We start from the raw sequence: 14,785 nt of genomic DNA on the forward strand, positions 1-14,785 counted from the left end.
AAAACAAGAATGTTTGTATGTGTGTGTGTACCAATCACTGATCTGTATACAGTATATTACTGGATAGCCGATAGGCCAAGACTTTTGAAGTCGCGAGGCCGCCATATTACTCCTCCGAAGAAACGTTTCTTGGCATACGATCCTTTACATTTACAGTATTAAAATTGGAGAACATTTGAGATAGTACTTAGTAGAAACAGCATGATTTATGATGGTTTCAATTTGTTAAACATAAACAAGAGGACTTCAGACATTTTACAATAACCCCCCCCCCCCCCACCCCCTATACTAAGAGCTGTATATATGTCTAATCTGTACGTATACAGTAGTTATCTGCTTGCGAGATGGGATGGGTAAGATGGCCGCCCTGTGGCTTCAACGGAATGCACAGGCGTGTATGGGCTATCGGCTATCCAGTAATATATTCAGATTAGTGGTACCCAATCCAATGGGAATTTACAGTTGCTAATTGTTGTGAAGCGTCTGCCGCCATCTAGCGGTGGGGGTCTGAAGTGCACTACATTTTGACAGCATGTACCTAGTCGCACCTCCTTGTTGTCGACAAAACTGGTGGAACGATGCACGCGTGCATTTTGTCGTGAACTATTGTGCCACACACACTAAAACAGAAAGCCAAACGTCCAACTGTATGCCGACCCCCACCACCACACACATTGTCAATTCACATGCGCGTCCACACGCGGTGCCTGTCACTCTCACGGCACGTCTCATTAAAGCATGCGCACGCACCAGAGCGTGCTCGTAAACAGGTACGCAAGCACGCACGCCAGCTCGCTCTCATAACGCATGCCTGCGCACGTACACAAGCGTGCGCGCGCATATATCCAGGCACTCGGCTCACGCGACGGTAAGCCCTCGCTGGTCAAATCTCCGTTCAAGTCATCTTTGGGAGCACACACCCGTTCGTTACGCCACTTCCGCACACAAACTGACAGAAATTGATTTAGTAGGAAAGGTTAGCGTTGTTTAGCTCAAAACAAAGCCGGAAGTTTCCACCGTGTCGTCCTTCCCATGCCTCCCGTGAATCAAAATGGACAAAGTGCTCCACCTAGCGTCGCCGCCAGGAACCGACGCTTCCGTGTTTCACTTCCCAAGTGCGTGACCACCGGTTCCCACGCCACGGAGCACGAGCTCGTCCTCGTGATACGTCATGCTGCTTCCACGAAACGGCAGGCGGGCGGAAGTGCGACCAAAATAAAAGTCGTCATTCTGGGAAAAAGAAAAAAAGAAAAACAAGCTACAGCTTTTATTTTTCAATGACAAATATATCATATTCAGGAGACAGTGACAGTTGATCTTTTGTGTTTTACTTCCAAATAAAAACATGACAAGTAATATTTAGATGAGTGTCGCAGTATGTCATTAAATATACAAAAATATACTTGCATCCTGTGGGTTGAGTTTCACCTGTTGGTAATAAAAAATCATATTAGACTATAGTAAAAGCTTTGGTGAAGTGTGATTTTTTTTCACTCCCTGATTTTTTTTTTTTAACAGGAAAAAATGAACCAAATAAAAGTAGTATGAGCGCACTATTAAATGTGAAGGCGTCTAAGGGTCACACTGAAAATGACAAAAAAGTCAGAATGAAACAAGAATAAAATGTTAAACGATAAGAATTGGCGTTTTGAAAAACAGTCATAATAGAGTGGAGGCATAACTATATGAAGTTTTTTTTCTCCAAGAAAAAAGTCATGAGAATAAATATGTTTTACTTGTAAACTTATAAAAATAAAGTTGCATTTTTTAAAGAAAAAAAGTTTTACCACGAGAATAAAGTCGTATTCTTTTTGCAGTCAATTGCAATTTTTTTGTATTTCTGAAAATTAATATATAATATAACAATAAAGTTTGTTTATTTTTTCAACAAAATGTTCCAAATTACAAGAGTACCGGTAAATATTATTGGATGGAAAAAATAATCACATTACCATTACGACTTTATTCTCGTAAAAGTACAACTTGAGTCTCATGTCTTTTACTTTAATTTCGTGTGGCCTTCAACACTCCTCCACCATTTAAAGCTGCGCTCTGAACAACAAAAACAAACAAGTAAACACGTAAAAAAAATGGTGTTTTATTGTCAAAGCGTCTGAGTGGGACAACGTTATTTATATTTTTATATACGTATGTGCATCATTCCTCGTTGTGAACTCTAAATTGTGCCACAGGCTAATTATGGTAAGTAAGCTACAGTATATACAAACGTCCATCACTGACCGTTGACGTGTGTGTGTGTTACTGTATGACAGTAAATTCGTCAACGGCGACCCGACGCTTTGGTATTGTCGCCGAGTGACAAACGCAGGACAACGGTCGCATCGCCCTATTGTACAGTGCGACCAATCAGTACTAACTAAACACATCATCCACATGAATATATGCAACTAAAGTTAAAGGGGACATATTATGAAAATATTGAACTTTTCAAACAAAAATGTTAAAGCGACAATCACCAAAGACAACATGAGCAGCCCACGGGTCTTAAAATAGCTCACCAATGATGGGACACTGTGACTTACTAAGTAAAACAGAAGAATGTTAACATTTATTTTGTGAAACTTAACATGGTACATGTCTCTTCTGTACCAAATATTTTATATTTTGTCCAAAAATAAAATTGTGCTCAACGGGAAATAAAGGCTGTTTTATTCACTTATTTTAGAGCTCTAATTTTAATACGGCAATATTTTTGTTCACGGTCATCACAACCACGATGCAGGAAATCTGGCATGTCGGAATTTTTGTTTGTCTTGCTTCAAAGTGTGGCATGTCCTACGTCAGCCTACGATGACCTGTGCCGTCGGACCGCGATCTTGGCGGAATGATTCCGGTAAAGTGACATGGCGAAAAAAAGTCATGTAGTTGAGCTTGGCATGAGAGAATCTGGAGGAAAAAATAAAATAAAAAATGAGGAATAAATGTATTTTCCTGGCCTTCTTCTAACTTATTTACATTTGTGTTATTATATTATCTGATAATTAAGGATATAAATCTAGATTTGGTTTGGAATGAGAAATCAGCTTTTTTTTTTTATATATAATTTTTTTTTTGAATTTGCATCGTGTTTTTTTTAGACTCGTTTGACAATCTAGAAAAAAAAAGGTTCATTCTGCTGGTCTTATATTTTTCTTTTGATTTTTAAGAATGCAAAAAAACAACTTAATATTCATTCTTTTCTTTTGTTTCTTTACAAAAAACATCGAGCTACTACGGTATGAGAACTAAACAGGGAGTAGATTGCATTGCCCTGTTGGAAATCTAAAAAAAAAAAAAAAAAAAAAAAAACCTGTGGATTTATTCCGATTTTTCCTTTTCTTTTGAATTCATCCACTCATTTCCTTAACCGCTTATTCCTTGCAAGAGTGGCGGGTGTGCTGGAGCCTATCCCAGCTGTCTTTATGGAGTAGGCGGGGTACACCCTGAACCGGTTGCCAGTCAATCCAGGGCTACTTCTGAATTGTTATTATACATTTATTTTTGATAATTCAAAATGTAGATTTTTTTTCCCAAATAAGGATTAAAACTTAATTTACTGTACACATATTGCCAGTATAAAAAGTCTACACACCCTTGTTCAAATGCCATTTTTTGTGTGATATAAAAAAAAAGCATTTCAAAACTTTCCACCATTAACGTGACCTGCACAACTCAGTTACAAAAAAATAAAAAAAATGATGTGGTTGCATAAGTGTGTACACCGTCTTGAGAATTAACCAGTCACAGCCACACTTATGTTAAAGGATCTTTGTGCAGTTTGTCACTTTTTTTTACTCGCTACTGCCACCTCTGGCCCAAAGCGTAACCGCAGCATCTGTGTCAGGCTCGTTGATGGTGCGAGTGCGTGCACGATCTTAAAGTGACAGCCACAGTTGACAAACGAAGACATGGGGGTAAGAACACCCCCTCCTCCCCAAAGAAACTGGGGAGTGTGAGGGTCCGCACACTCTACTATAAAAGGGAAGATAAAAGCTGATAGGTGCAGTCAGAGTAAACCAGTCAGGGCTCTTCATACTCATCTGGGCATTGGTGGCGCATGCATGATGTAGAAAAAGCTTTAACATGACCTTTTTAAACGGCACAATGCACCTTTAAGGTACAGAACATAATTTGTTCAATGAAGTTGCACAAATTCAAGATGATGCAAAAGTTTTGAAAAGATTTTCCCTGCTCTCATTTTTTTATATATATATATATATCATGAAAGCCTGGCAATTGAACAGTGCTGTACAATTTATTATGATCCTTTTTTCACCCTTTTAAATCATAACAAGAAAAGAAAAAATGAAATTTGCATGGTATTATACTTTTTGATTGTTAAACGAACAGTGGGTCTGAGTTGGGGGGGGGGGCATAATATGTCTCCTTTAAGCTCCTCTTGGTCATCGTTCGGGACCATAAAAACAAACAAAAGTAATAATGAGACCATCAATCTAATGAAGCTTTGTGACAAAAACTAAACATTGATTTTACATGTAGAAACGGAAAAATGTTGTTGAAGAAGAAGAAATATAGAAGTAGTCTTTTGCGAATGCCAGTCGTGGGGCTTTTTTTTTTTGTTTGGGTGCGCCTCCGTCTCAGCAGTCCGAGTTGTGCGAGTGCGCGGCGGCGGCGGCCGCCGCCTCCAGCTTCCAGTCCCGCTGGTCGTCGGCAGTGTGCTGCGAGGCGGCGGGCGACAGCGACATCTGGCGGCGCGGGTTGCCGCTGTGCATGGTGTTCCAGTGGCGCTTGAGGTCCGACGCCTTGATGAAGGCCTTGTCGCACGAGCCGCAGTTGAACGGCCGCTCGCCGCGGTGCTGTCGCTCGTGGTCCTTCAGGTGCGACTTGTGCTTGAAGGCCTTCTCGCACAGTTGGCAGGCGAAGGGCCGCTCGTTGCTGTGCACGCGCTCGTGTCGCTTCAAATCGGGCCCGCGGATGAAGGCCTTGCCGCACACCAAGCAGCGGTGCGGCTTGAAACCCGAGTGGATCTTCAGGTGCTCCTTGAGGTGCGCCGCCGTGGTGAAGGCCTTGGGGCAGTGCTCGCAGCCGTACGGCCGGTTGGCGGTGAGCAGCCGCTCCTTCTTGGCGCTGTGCTCCAGCGGCTTGGGCCCGGCGCCGGGCAGCGAGCCGTGGTCGCGGTGGCCGTACAGGAGGTACTCCAGCTTCATGTCGCCGGACGACGACGAGCCCCAGCCGTGCGCGTGCGGGTCCTTGGCCAAGCCCGTGTTGTAGCCGTGCGGCTGGGCCACATGCGAGCCTCCCGCCCCGCCCATGCCGTCCATGGCAGTGTCGTAGAAGCTGTTCTTGCGCACCTCCTCCATGGCCAGTTCCTTGAGGATGGCGTCCTGCGCGCGCAGGCCGTGGTCGCCGGGCGGCGCCTGGTTCTCGCGCGTCTTCATATTCGTCAGCTCGCGCTTCTGCGAGCACAGGTTGTCCAGGAAGTTGATGCCCAGGATCTGGCCCGACGACATCATCATGTTGATATCCTTCTTGCGCACGGCCAGCCGCGCCGTGTACATGTAGTTGAGCACCTCCTCGAAGATGTCCGAGCGGATGAAGTCCAGCTCTACGATGGAGTTGTCCTCGTCTGTCTGCTTCTTGAACAGCTTCTTGAAGTAGTTGCTGCAGGCCGCCAAGACGCAGCGGTGAGCCCGGAACTCGATATTCTCCACCACCACCACCACGTCGCAGTGCTCACCTTCCATGCGCTGCTGGTTGAGCATCTTCAGGAAGGTCGCCTTGTGGTCGTAGTCGATGTAGCGCAACAATTCAGACATGGTGTCGAATGGGAGCAACCTGGAAAGGAGGAAGCGAGTGAACTCAAAAATCTCTTCCCACACTGCCACTAAAATGATTATATTTATTTTTTTACAGTATTGTTTACATACTTACAATTCACTTTTGAGCCATATATTGAACACCAGGAGAACAGTAAAATATACACACTCACAAATAAGCTGCTACCAACCACAGCACTCACCAAGACACCCACACAGGCCCCGCCCCTTACAGGTACATACATACACAGGATCTACTACACTTCCAGTTTGTTCAGTTTATTTAATCTAACGTAAAAAAGCAGCATACCTTTAACTTAATATGAGCTACTCAGATTAGTTGGGCCTCCAAATACGTTTTCAAGTGTGTTTAAAGTGTTTTAATAACCACTAGTCACAGCCACAAATCTTTTCATTTCACTGTTCCTCTTCTGCACGTCCAAACAATCTCAATAAATGTCTCCAGAGTTTTCATTTAGGCAACTTCCAAATTTGTCTCCGGGACCATCTCCAAACCATACTACCTTCTTATGAGACATTTTATTTCACTTTACATGTTGCTTTTCTATCACTTGCTCACCCCTGACACTTTTCCACACCGCACCCGGACTCTCTTTTTCGCCTTCCGTCCACCCTCTCGCATTTCTCCGAACAGTTGAACCCAACTACTTTAAAACTCCCGCATCTACTCCACCTGTACTTCTGATAAAAAAAAAAAAAGGTTAACTCCTTACATTCACACGCAAACAAAAACAAACTAGCTAAATATCCCCAACAGGGAAACGAAAAGCAAGATAAATTCAACAACGACAAGCGCGAGACGCGAACAAAACGCACTTGAATTTAAATGCGGTGGTGCGTTCACGGCTTCGACGGTGCGTTCAAGGCTCGCGTGACAAGCCTGAAGAGAGAGGGAATATTTCACATTTCACTGCGCCCAGCCATTTTGACCAAGCAAGCACAAGCTCCGCTGGCATGTTGTTCACAGAGGAAGGAGGGGGTGGGGGTGGTGGGGGAGCGCGAAACGAGCGCGGAAACACGGTGGAGGTCGTACTCGACACACAAACAAGCTTTCTGTTCCACAAGCACCCGAGGGAGAAACGAAAAAGGTTCCTACCCGTAGTCCGAATGCGATTGCCCGTGTTGTCACGCAAGGCGAGTCGACGACGAATCCACACTGGCTGCTGCTGTCGTTTTTCCTCTTCCTCCTCTTTCTTGTTGTGACTGCCGCGCCGCGCAGGAAAGACTGCGCTGCTCCACCGCCACCCGGCGCATCGGAGACGTTACTGCAGCCGAAGAGCATCACGTGTACGAGGTGCTGGATGGTTGGTTGGATCGATGGACAAACGAGAGCAAGACAGACTGGAGAGTGATAGATACAAACCCAATTCAAATGAAGTAGGGACATTGTGTTAAACATAAATAAAAACATTTGCAAATCATGTTCTATCTATATTTAATTAAATACACTACAAAGACAAGATATTTTTCAAACTGATCAATTTTATTGTTTTATTACCTTAGAATTTTATGTCTGTAAAACGTTCAAATAAACAATAAATGTTGAAGCTTTGTAGGCGGAATTCTTTCCCATTCTTGCTTGTACAGCTTCGGCTGTTCAACAGTCCGGCGTCTTCGTTGTCGTATTTTACGCTTCACAAAAGCTAGGTCTGGACTGCTTTGGGGGATCATGCTTAATACCATAAAATACATTTGTCTTTTCCAGGATACAGATGCTTGCAAAAGTTGCCAAAACATATTGCTTGTTGAAGACTCCAAAAGTTAATTTGTTGGACAGTAGCAGTTTCAATTACTGTCCTCCCCCCTTAAAACAAAACAGAAAAAAAAACCTCTTGAAATGTTAGGTGTCAAAGTACTGGTAGTTTTTTGGTATCAAATAGTTCAACTTAATAAATCGCAATGAAGTTGTTAGTACCTGATTTTTTCCCCCCTTAAGGTTGGATGCAAATTGGCTGAAGAACATCGCTGCTGTTCTAGAGATAAACAGTAACAATGGGATCAGGAAGGTCATCGACAATGCGACTTGATTTAAATCATAAAAAAAATCACTGAAGTGTTAGCATCTTGTGAATTGGAAAAAAACAGTTCTAGATTTTCCAAATAGGTCAATTGACCGTAATATAAGAGTAGAGTTAAATAACAGATCACTTTGAAGTTTTACATTTTTAAAAAATAAGTGGCGGACCAAATTAAAAACTCTTACATAATACAGCCCACATGCCATAGTTTGCCCACCCCAAGAAATAATCCATAACAGTCTTTTGTTGTGATGTATCAACGTTTTATTAACCGGAGAAGGAAACTGCAATTCAAAACAGACACACATCGGCCACTTTTCCCACCCATTGGGAATAAAATGTACTTGGCTATGGAGACAGGTGGCGCTACGAGGGCTGGCGTACAGCGGACACATTCAAAGCCTGCACAGGCACATTCAAATGATTTCCGATGACAAGCCTCGTCATAGCTTCGATGCTAACACACAGAAAAAACAACAACACTGATATGATTGTTAAAAAAAAAATGCAGTTCAAGTACAAATGACAAATAAAAAAATCAACAAAGAGAGATCAAAGAACATGGCCTGGTGTTTATATTTAGTGGCATACCTGACGGGAAATCCATCTACAGGAAGGTTAAATACGCTTAACGTATATGCAGCCTCTTTCTGGAGTGATGGCTTTTAATTCATAAATAAAAAAGCTGGCTACAACAATTAATCTCATAAAAACACTTTAAATTCATAAGGCAGTGAAAGCAACTTGCTTTAATTATTATTACTTCTTTTTAAATCGTACAGCTTTTTCCGGCTTAATCTCGCATGGGTGTGTGTGATGGTAATAATAATAATAATGCCGTATGGCGTCTTTCGCCGCATGCGTTCCTGTTTTTTTTCCACTTCTGCAGGTTGGATGGTTGCGACTAGCGGGCAAGCTGGAGGAAGGGAGGGGAAGAGTTTCAGGTCCCGCCGTCAAATGTGGAATTCGGAGAGGTCGCGGTTACTCCTGGAAGAGCGCAAGAAACCAGAGGTCAGTGCATGAAAGGTAAGCAGACCCCCACTGAGGCCCCCATTTGGTTCCCAGATGGGGCCAATACTGGTGAAAATATGCCCCTTTTACACAAGGTGTGCGTAAAATGGCCGCATCAGGGGCGAAGGTGACATGACATTGGGCAACAAGATCGGGAGATGACGCCAGAGGCACCATCTGTTGTGACGTGTAAATGTTGCTTTCAACACAACCAGGTGGGAGAAGTCACGAAGACGTGAGAGGTGTTATACCTCAAACCCTCGTCCCGGCTTTTCCTAACAAACAGATGCCGTCCCACTTTCTATCCGCCGTTGATACTACCTCCACCTCAACAATGCAATACTTGTTGGTATTTCTCATACTGTACAGTGATATGGGAAAAAGACTGACGTGAAAGAATTCTCACCATACCGTATGGTTAGTTACCACAAGGGTATGTAAACTTATAAGCATACTGTATGATGAGAATTTTTTTTTAATGCCCATAAAATCTAAAATACTGTGGCATTTGTTGGATATTTTCAGAGGTTGAAGTTGACGAGATGTTCATGTGAATTTTCATGACAATCCGTAGCATTTTGTGCCATTTTTCACTGAAGCAATCTCCTTCGCTCTTGGCTGTTTTAGTGTATTTTGACTGATTTTGCAAGGCCCACAGAATATTGTGTTCTATTGCTATAAAAACACAAAACCTACCAAAAGAAAGATTAGTCTCTTTTTTTCATCAGGAAAAAAAGTACACTTCTGTTTCTGTTTCCGTTTTGCAGAAATTAGCATTAGAATATAGCTTAAATTTAATCATTATTCACAAACCTGTTGAAAACACTGGGGAAAAGAGAGTTTTTCAACATGGCCCTGGTTGATCTTATACTCTGCTGCCACCTGCTGGTCGTTTTTTGTAATAACTACCATTGCTTTAAGCAATCTCTTCAAGTTAGAGGCTGCATCAAAGCTTTCTGTATGCCCTAGCATAAAAAAAAAACATTAAAAAAAAACTATAAATATGTTTTGGGGACCATGGCAAAATTTAAAATGGAACGTTTTTTATACGTTTTGGGAGCAAATGAGTAAAGCGTCGCTTAGCTTTTGTACATTTACAGTTGTGCTCATAAGTTTACATACCTTAAGGGTATGTAAACTTTCAAGCACAACACTAACGGAATGTGTGGTATTCCACAGGGTTCAATTGTGGGGTCTCTGCTCTTTATCATTGTATCTGCTCACACTTGGGTTCCATCTTAAGAATACATCTCTGGAGTTAAGTCGAACCAGCAATTTTTCACCTTCTGAGATAGTATCAGAGAGGATATGTGTAAGGGTATCCAACAATGCCGGGACAGGGGGGTGAAAGTCTAACGTGGTTTCACTTCTCCACCTGTGATGCGTTGAAAGCGAAGTCTCGTCACACCAAGGACCAAAATTTCCCTACAGCTCTTGATGCGGAAATTTTGCACATAAGTGGCTACTGAGATCCCGTAGAACAAAAACGCCACATTGTCAAATTAGTATTGGAGATGCAGTTTGGCAGTTAAACTCACACCAGTTTGGAACACAAAATGGGACAAAACACAGCGGAACCTCCAAGATCAAACGCCACTGAAGTTGTACCGTTTGAAACTTGATATTTTACAGTAGAATGTGTTGTTTAGTTTTGACAGGTTAACTTGTTTTTATATTTGTTTGTGCAAGACGTGTTCCGAAGTTAAAAAATGAGATACATAAGGCACATTTAAATGTTTGTTCCCATGATCAACACTGAACCACCATTCCAATATTCCCCACCGGTGAATTTGCTTCAGTGTCCTTGATCGACCTTAAGAGGTTCCACTGTATGAGGTTATAGCAGAGTTAGCTTCACAGGTCTTTGAAGTATGGAATTAAAAAAAACAACAACAGATCTATTCAGCATAGATAGCACAGGTGTCTGAGGCGCTGCCGGCAATAGTGGCATCAAACCAATTTGGCATTTAAGCCAGTGCAAGCCAAGACAAGTTAGCTCGCGTTTGTTCAAAAACGAGATGAGAAAATCCCTCAAACGCGAGGACTGAATTTCAAGCCGACAACCCCCACGCCACTGGGTGTGCATCTATGCTCGGCAAAGGAAACATTCATGATCAGGTTAGTAGCTCTACATACAAGTAAATATACACTAATGCACCAAGCGTAAGGCACATGAGACGAAAGGCAAACATTCCCATGTGTTGAGTCACACAAGCACACGCACTCACGCTGGCGCAACCCAAACCAGCAACACATTGTTGCTGGAATCGCGGTGGGGGAAAGTTGCACTCAAAATTGGGTCAAATAAGGACTGACCCAACTTTGTGTTATTGAACCCCAAAAAGTTGGGTCAGTTTATGCAGACAGATGATACATTCAATAAAACATGAAGAGAGCGGGACTGATTAGTGTCATCGAGGGGAGAAACTCTGAAGCTTATGGAAGGTAAAGTAGCACTCATTTCCACCTGCAGTAGTCACCTAATCAGATCCAAAAGGTTCCTGAACCATTTGAAGCGGGATCTGACCTAAAGTCAAGTGGGATATACTTAATTCTACCGTTTTCTTCCTTTCCGATTTACAGCAAAGGTTTGATTATCAGGTGTCTGAAGATTTTCCTAACCGATTAACCTGTTGTGTGGTGTATGTTATGGAGATAAGAAAGGAAAAAGTTGACTTGTCCAAATGCACATAGTGGACAGGAAGTTATTGAGCTCATTGTAGCCAAGAGGTTTACTAATGAACTATTGCTGAAGCATCATGTAAGTGACTTTTAAGACACTATATGTGACATTCCGAATAATTGTTCTTGTCAAAATATTAGGGTATTTTTCCCCCCATTTTAAATTATGCAAGTAATTACCTGATTAGAAGAAGAGGATCAAAAAATGTTGAAGACGTCCTCATAACATAAATGTCACATAACAGGTGCTCTTCAAATTTGGCAGGCAAAAAATGTTGATACATTTTTTTTGTAAATTACGCGATTAATCTAAATGAAATTAATCTAAAAATAGTCTAAATTCTAAATGTGATAAATCGGATTTAAAAATGTAATCGTTTGACATAGTCATAATTAGTGGTTATATCTAATCAATTAAACTCATGTAGATATGCTGGTAATCGCTAGCGCGCTAATGGTAATCACGATTGCTAAAGTTTTTGCATTTTGCATTATTTTTTCCCTCCATAATTTGTTTTTTAAATCTTTTTTTTTTGTTGTTTTTGTTGACTTTTCTGCCTTTTTGTCAAATTTCTGAAAAATTTTGGCAGTCTTATGGGTATATGTTAGTTCTCTGCCTCTCCCTTTTTTTGGACATTTTTATGGCTATTTTTTAAAAACTTTTTTTTCTGCCTTTTTTTGCTATCAAATTTCTGACATTTTTCGCAATTTTGATGACATTTTGTGGTCATTTTCGGGATTTCTTCTTTTGATTTTGGACATTTTATGGTTACTTTTGTACATTTTTCCTTGCTTTTTGTTAAATACATTTTCAGATTTTTTTTGGGGTGTGTGCGTGTGGTAATTTTGTGTACGTTCTATAGTAATTTTCGGGATTTCTTCTTTTGATTTTGGACATTTTATATATACTAAGTTACTTTGTAAATTTTTTCTTTTCTGCCTTATTAAATTATTATTTTTTTTCTGACTTCAAGTTTTAAACTTATTCATTAACTTTTCGTCTCTTTTTCTGACAACTTAAAATTTTGGACTGACATTTTTTGGATATTCATTATTTTTTTAAAATCTAAATTATTAATTAATTTCATGAATAGTTTATCTAAAAATAAATGTGTAAAAAACACAACATTCATTTCTACTCATATATTTTTGTTTAGATCTAGAAGGAGCCACAGAAGATGTACTAAAGAGCCACATGTGGCTCCAGAGCCGCAGGTTGCAGACCCCTGGCTTATATTGTTTAACAATCAGGGCAAGCCAAAATATACTACATATTAGGTCGGCGACTACACAGACCACAGGTAGGAACAGAATAGCCAAACATCTTGCTGAGCAGCATTGTCAAAGTCAAAAGAGCGACTAAATATTTACCTTTAAATAGTAGTGTAACGACTGAGAATATTTTGTGCACAACAAACTTGTGCCGAACTGTTTGGATTTAATATGGCAAATAATCAATAGTGTTTATAGATGAGGAAAGTGGGAATCTGATTTCCATAAAAGCAAAACTTAAATGCTACACCATTTTGGCTATACCGTCTTTAACGTTGCACATGAGTCTCCGAGGCAGCTTTTTGCCAACTGAGGCACGCCCTTGTACGCTTCAGATCAGATTCCGCTGGATGTCGGCATGTTTGCAGGAGCCGGTCGAGCAGGTATTTTATCTCTCCGGGACTGCTGGTGCCTCTGTGGTGAGGCCAAACAATCTATGTAACTAAATCCGTGTTGAGTGAACGCCGAAAATGTTTTTATGCACAAAGAAAGTCATTTGGACCCATTGCCTAAATTGTTACCAAGTGGTCCACGGGCTGCGGCGTTTTATTCATGTCCAGCAGGGGGAGTGTTTCCACCGCATGAGATTGCATGAGAATGACAGCAGCATTAGTGGAAAGAGATTGTAGGGCTTGTCGTAACAAGTTGAGACCATAATATCCCTTGGGTGCGTGCGGCCCGGCTGACCCTTTCCTACCCCTGCACAACAACAAAATGCATTCGCATAGAAGCACTACAAAAAAAAGAAGAGGGCGACTGTTGGATGATGGGGAAAAAAAGCAGGCATGCCAGAAGCGGGGAGCAGGACTGGACTGGCTGACTTACCTGGGTCAGTCCTCCCCCTCCTCTGGCGTGATCTCTGTCTCTTTATGTACCACTACTTTGGTCACTGACATGTCAGGATGCTGCTCTTTAGCCTCCTTTATGGCCTGAGCCAAAGCCTACATATGCACAGGCGCAGTGCCAGAAGGGGCGCACCAGGAGTGGGACAGAGAAAGGGGGGGAGAACGGCAGGGATAGGAAGTCACCGTTATTAAGATATAAAAATCAAAAGTTAACAATTTCATTAGTTTTGAAAGAAGAGTCTGGTTGCAGCCCCCCCCCCCCCCCTATCAGAGGAGACCTCAATTCTCCACCACCATCAGCCTGGAAATGTCATTTATTGCACACTTGGACTTCAAAATAAATAAGAGACGCTCATTTGAACACATGCAAGAAAACGCTAAGTGACTAGTCACTATTCTTGTACTATTTTAAAATGTTAATATACTTTCACGTCAGCCTTTATTGAACAAGCTGAATGTGATTTAATTTTGTGCAAGATAGTTTGTACGTGTCTTAAAGATCAGACTTGCGTCACTTGGCAACCGCGAAAGCTAACTTGAAGCTGATGAAGCTATTTTTACGCATCTATGTTTTATCATTATATACTTTATATACTTAACAGAACAGAACAGAATCGTTTGACTGGGAAGTGGGGCTTTTTTTGTACTGAATTCATTGGTAGCATGTCCATTTGGCAAAAATGCTCTCTAATAAGAGCTGTTTGCTTCTGTAGTAAATCAGCTAAGAGATACGTGGTGAAGTTGTCTGAACATTGTCATAACTTAAAATAAAAATAAAAATTTCACCATGGGAGAAGACACTGCTGGAAGCAGAAATTTGTCAACTTAACGAGGATGAGGACATCTTGGAGTGCTTTTTCTTACACAATAGGGAAGACATGTTGAACTTTTGTAAAAATAAAAATGTACTATATTAAAATGTAAACTGGCACATGCATTTATTTTCCAATTGTGTGTTATTAATATTTTTTAAGGCAAAAAAAAGTCCCCTAATTCATAATTTTAGGTTGCAAAATGTCAGAAATATATTAAGAAAATAATGTCTGTATACTGTTCAATGATGCGCCAGAGAGAAGACAATTTTTTTTAAACTATATCTGATTTCCAAAATGCTAAATAACTTGAATGGAAAAGAGAGAAATAAATATTTACTTATAGT

At 41.2% G+C, this 14,785-nt stretch overlaps 2 protein-coding genes across 16 annotated transcripts in view; both read right to left on the bottom strand.

Moving 5' to 3' along the window:
* Positions 1-1,252: 1,252 nt before the first annotated feature.
* LOC144044595 (zinc finger and BTB domain-containing protein 14-like) lies at positions 1,253-7,038 on the bottom strand. The gene is made up of 2 exons (XM_077559106.1): positions 6,895-7,038; positions 1,253-5,796 (listed from the first exon to the last, which is right to left on the bottom strand). Exon 2 carries the CDS (start codon positions 5,775-5,777, stop codon positions 4,599-4,601), a length of 1,179 nt encoding a protein of 392 aa, XP_077415232.1. The 5' UTR covers positions 5,778-5,796; positions 6,895-7,038; the 3' UTR covers positions 1,253-4,598.
* A 1,019-nt stretch (positions 7,039-8,057) lies between these two features.
* LOC144042651 (band 4.1-like protein 3) overlaps positions 8,058-14,785 on the bottom strand; it is a 52,936-nt gene continuing 46,208 nt past the window's right edge. For 14 of the 15 annotated variants that reach the window (XM_077555512.1, XM_077555505.1, XM_077555509.1 and 11 more), the window contains 2 exons: positions 13,607-13,722; positions 8,058-8,803 (listed from right to left, as the gene is read on the bottom strand). In XM_077555512.1, the coding sequence (XP_077411638.1) occupies positions 13,612-13,722 (111 nt within the window). In that variant the 3' untranslated portion in view covers positions 8,058-8,803; positions 13,607-13,611. The remainder of the gene's footprint in view (positions 8,804-13,606; positions 13,723-14,785) is intronic. The other variant, XM_077555511.1, reaches the window with a different exon arrangement.

This window comes from Vanacampus margaritifer, chromosome 2 (genome assembly GCF_051991255.1).
Source record: "Vanacampus margaritifer isolate UIUO_Vmar chromosome 2, RoL_Vmar_1.0, whole genome shotgun sequence".
Taxonomy (NCBI): Eukaryota; Metazoa; Chordata; class Actinopteri; order Syngnathiformes; family Syngnathidae; genus Vanacampus; species Vanacampus margaritifer.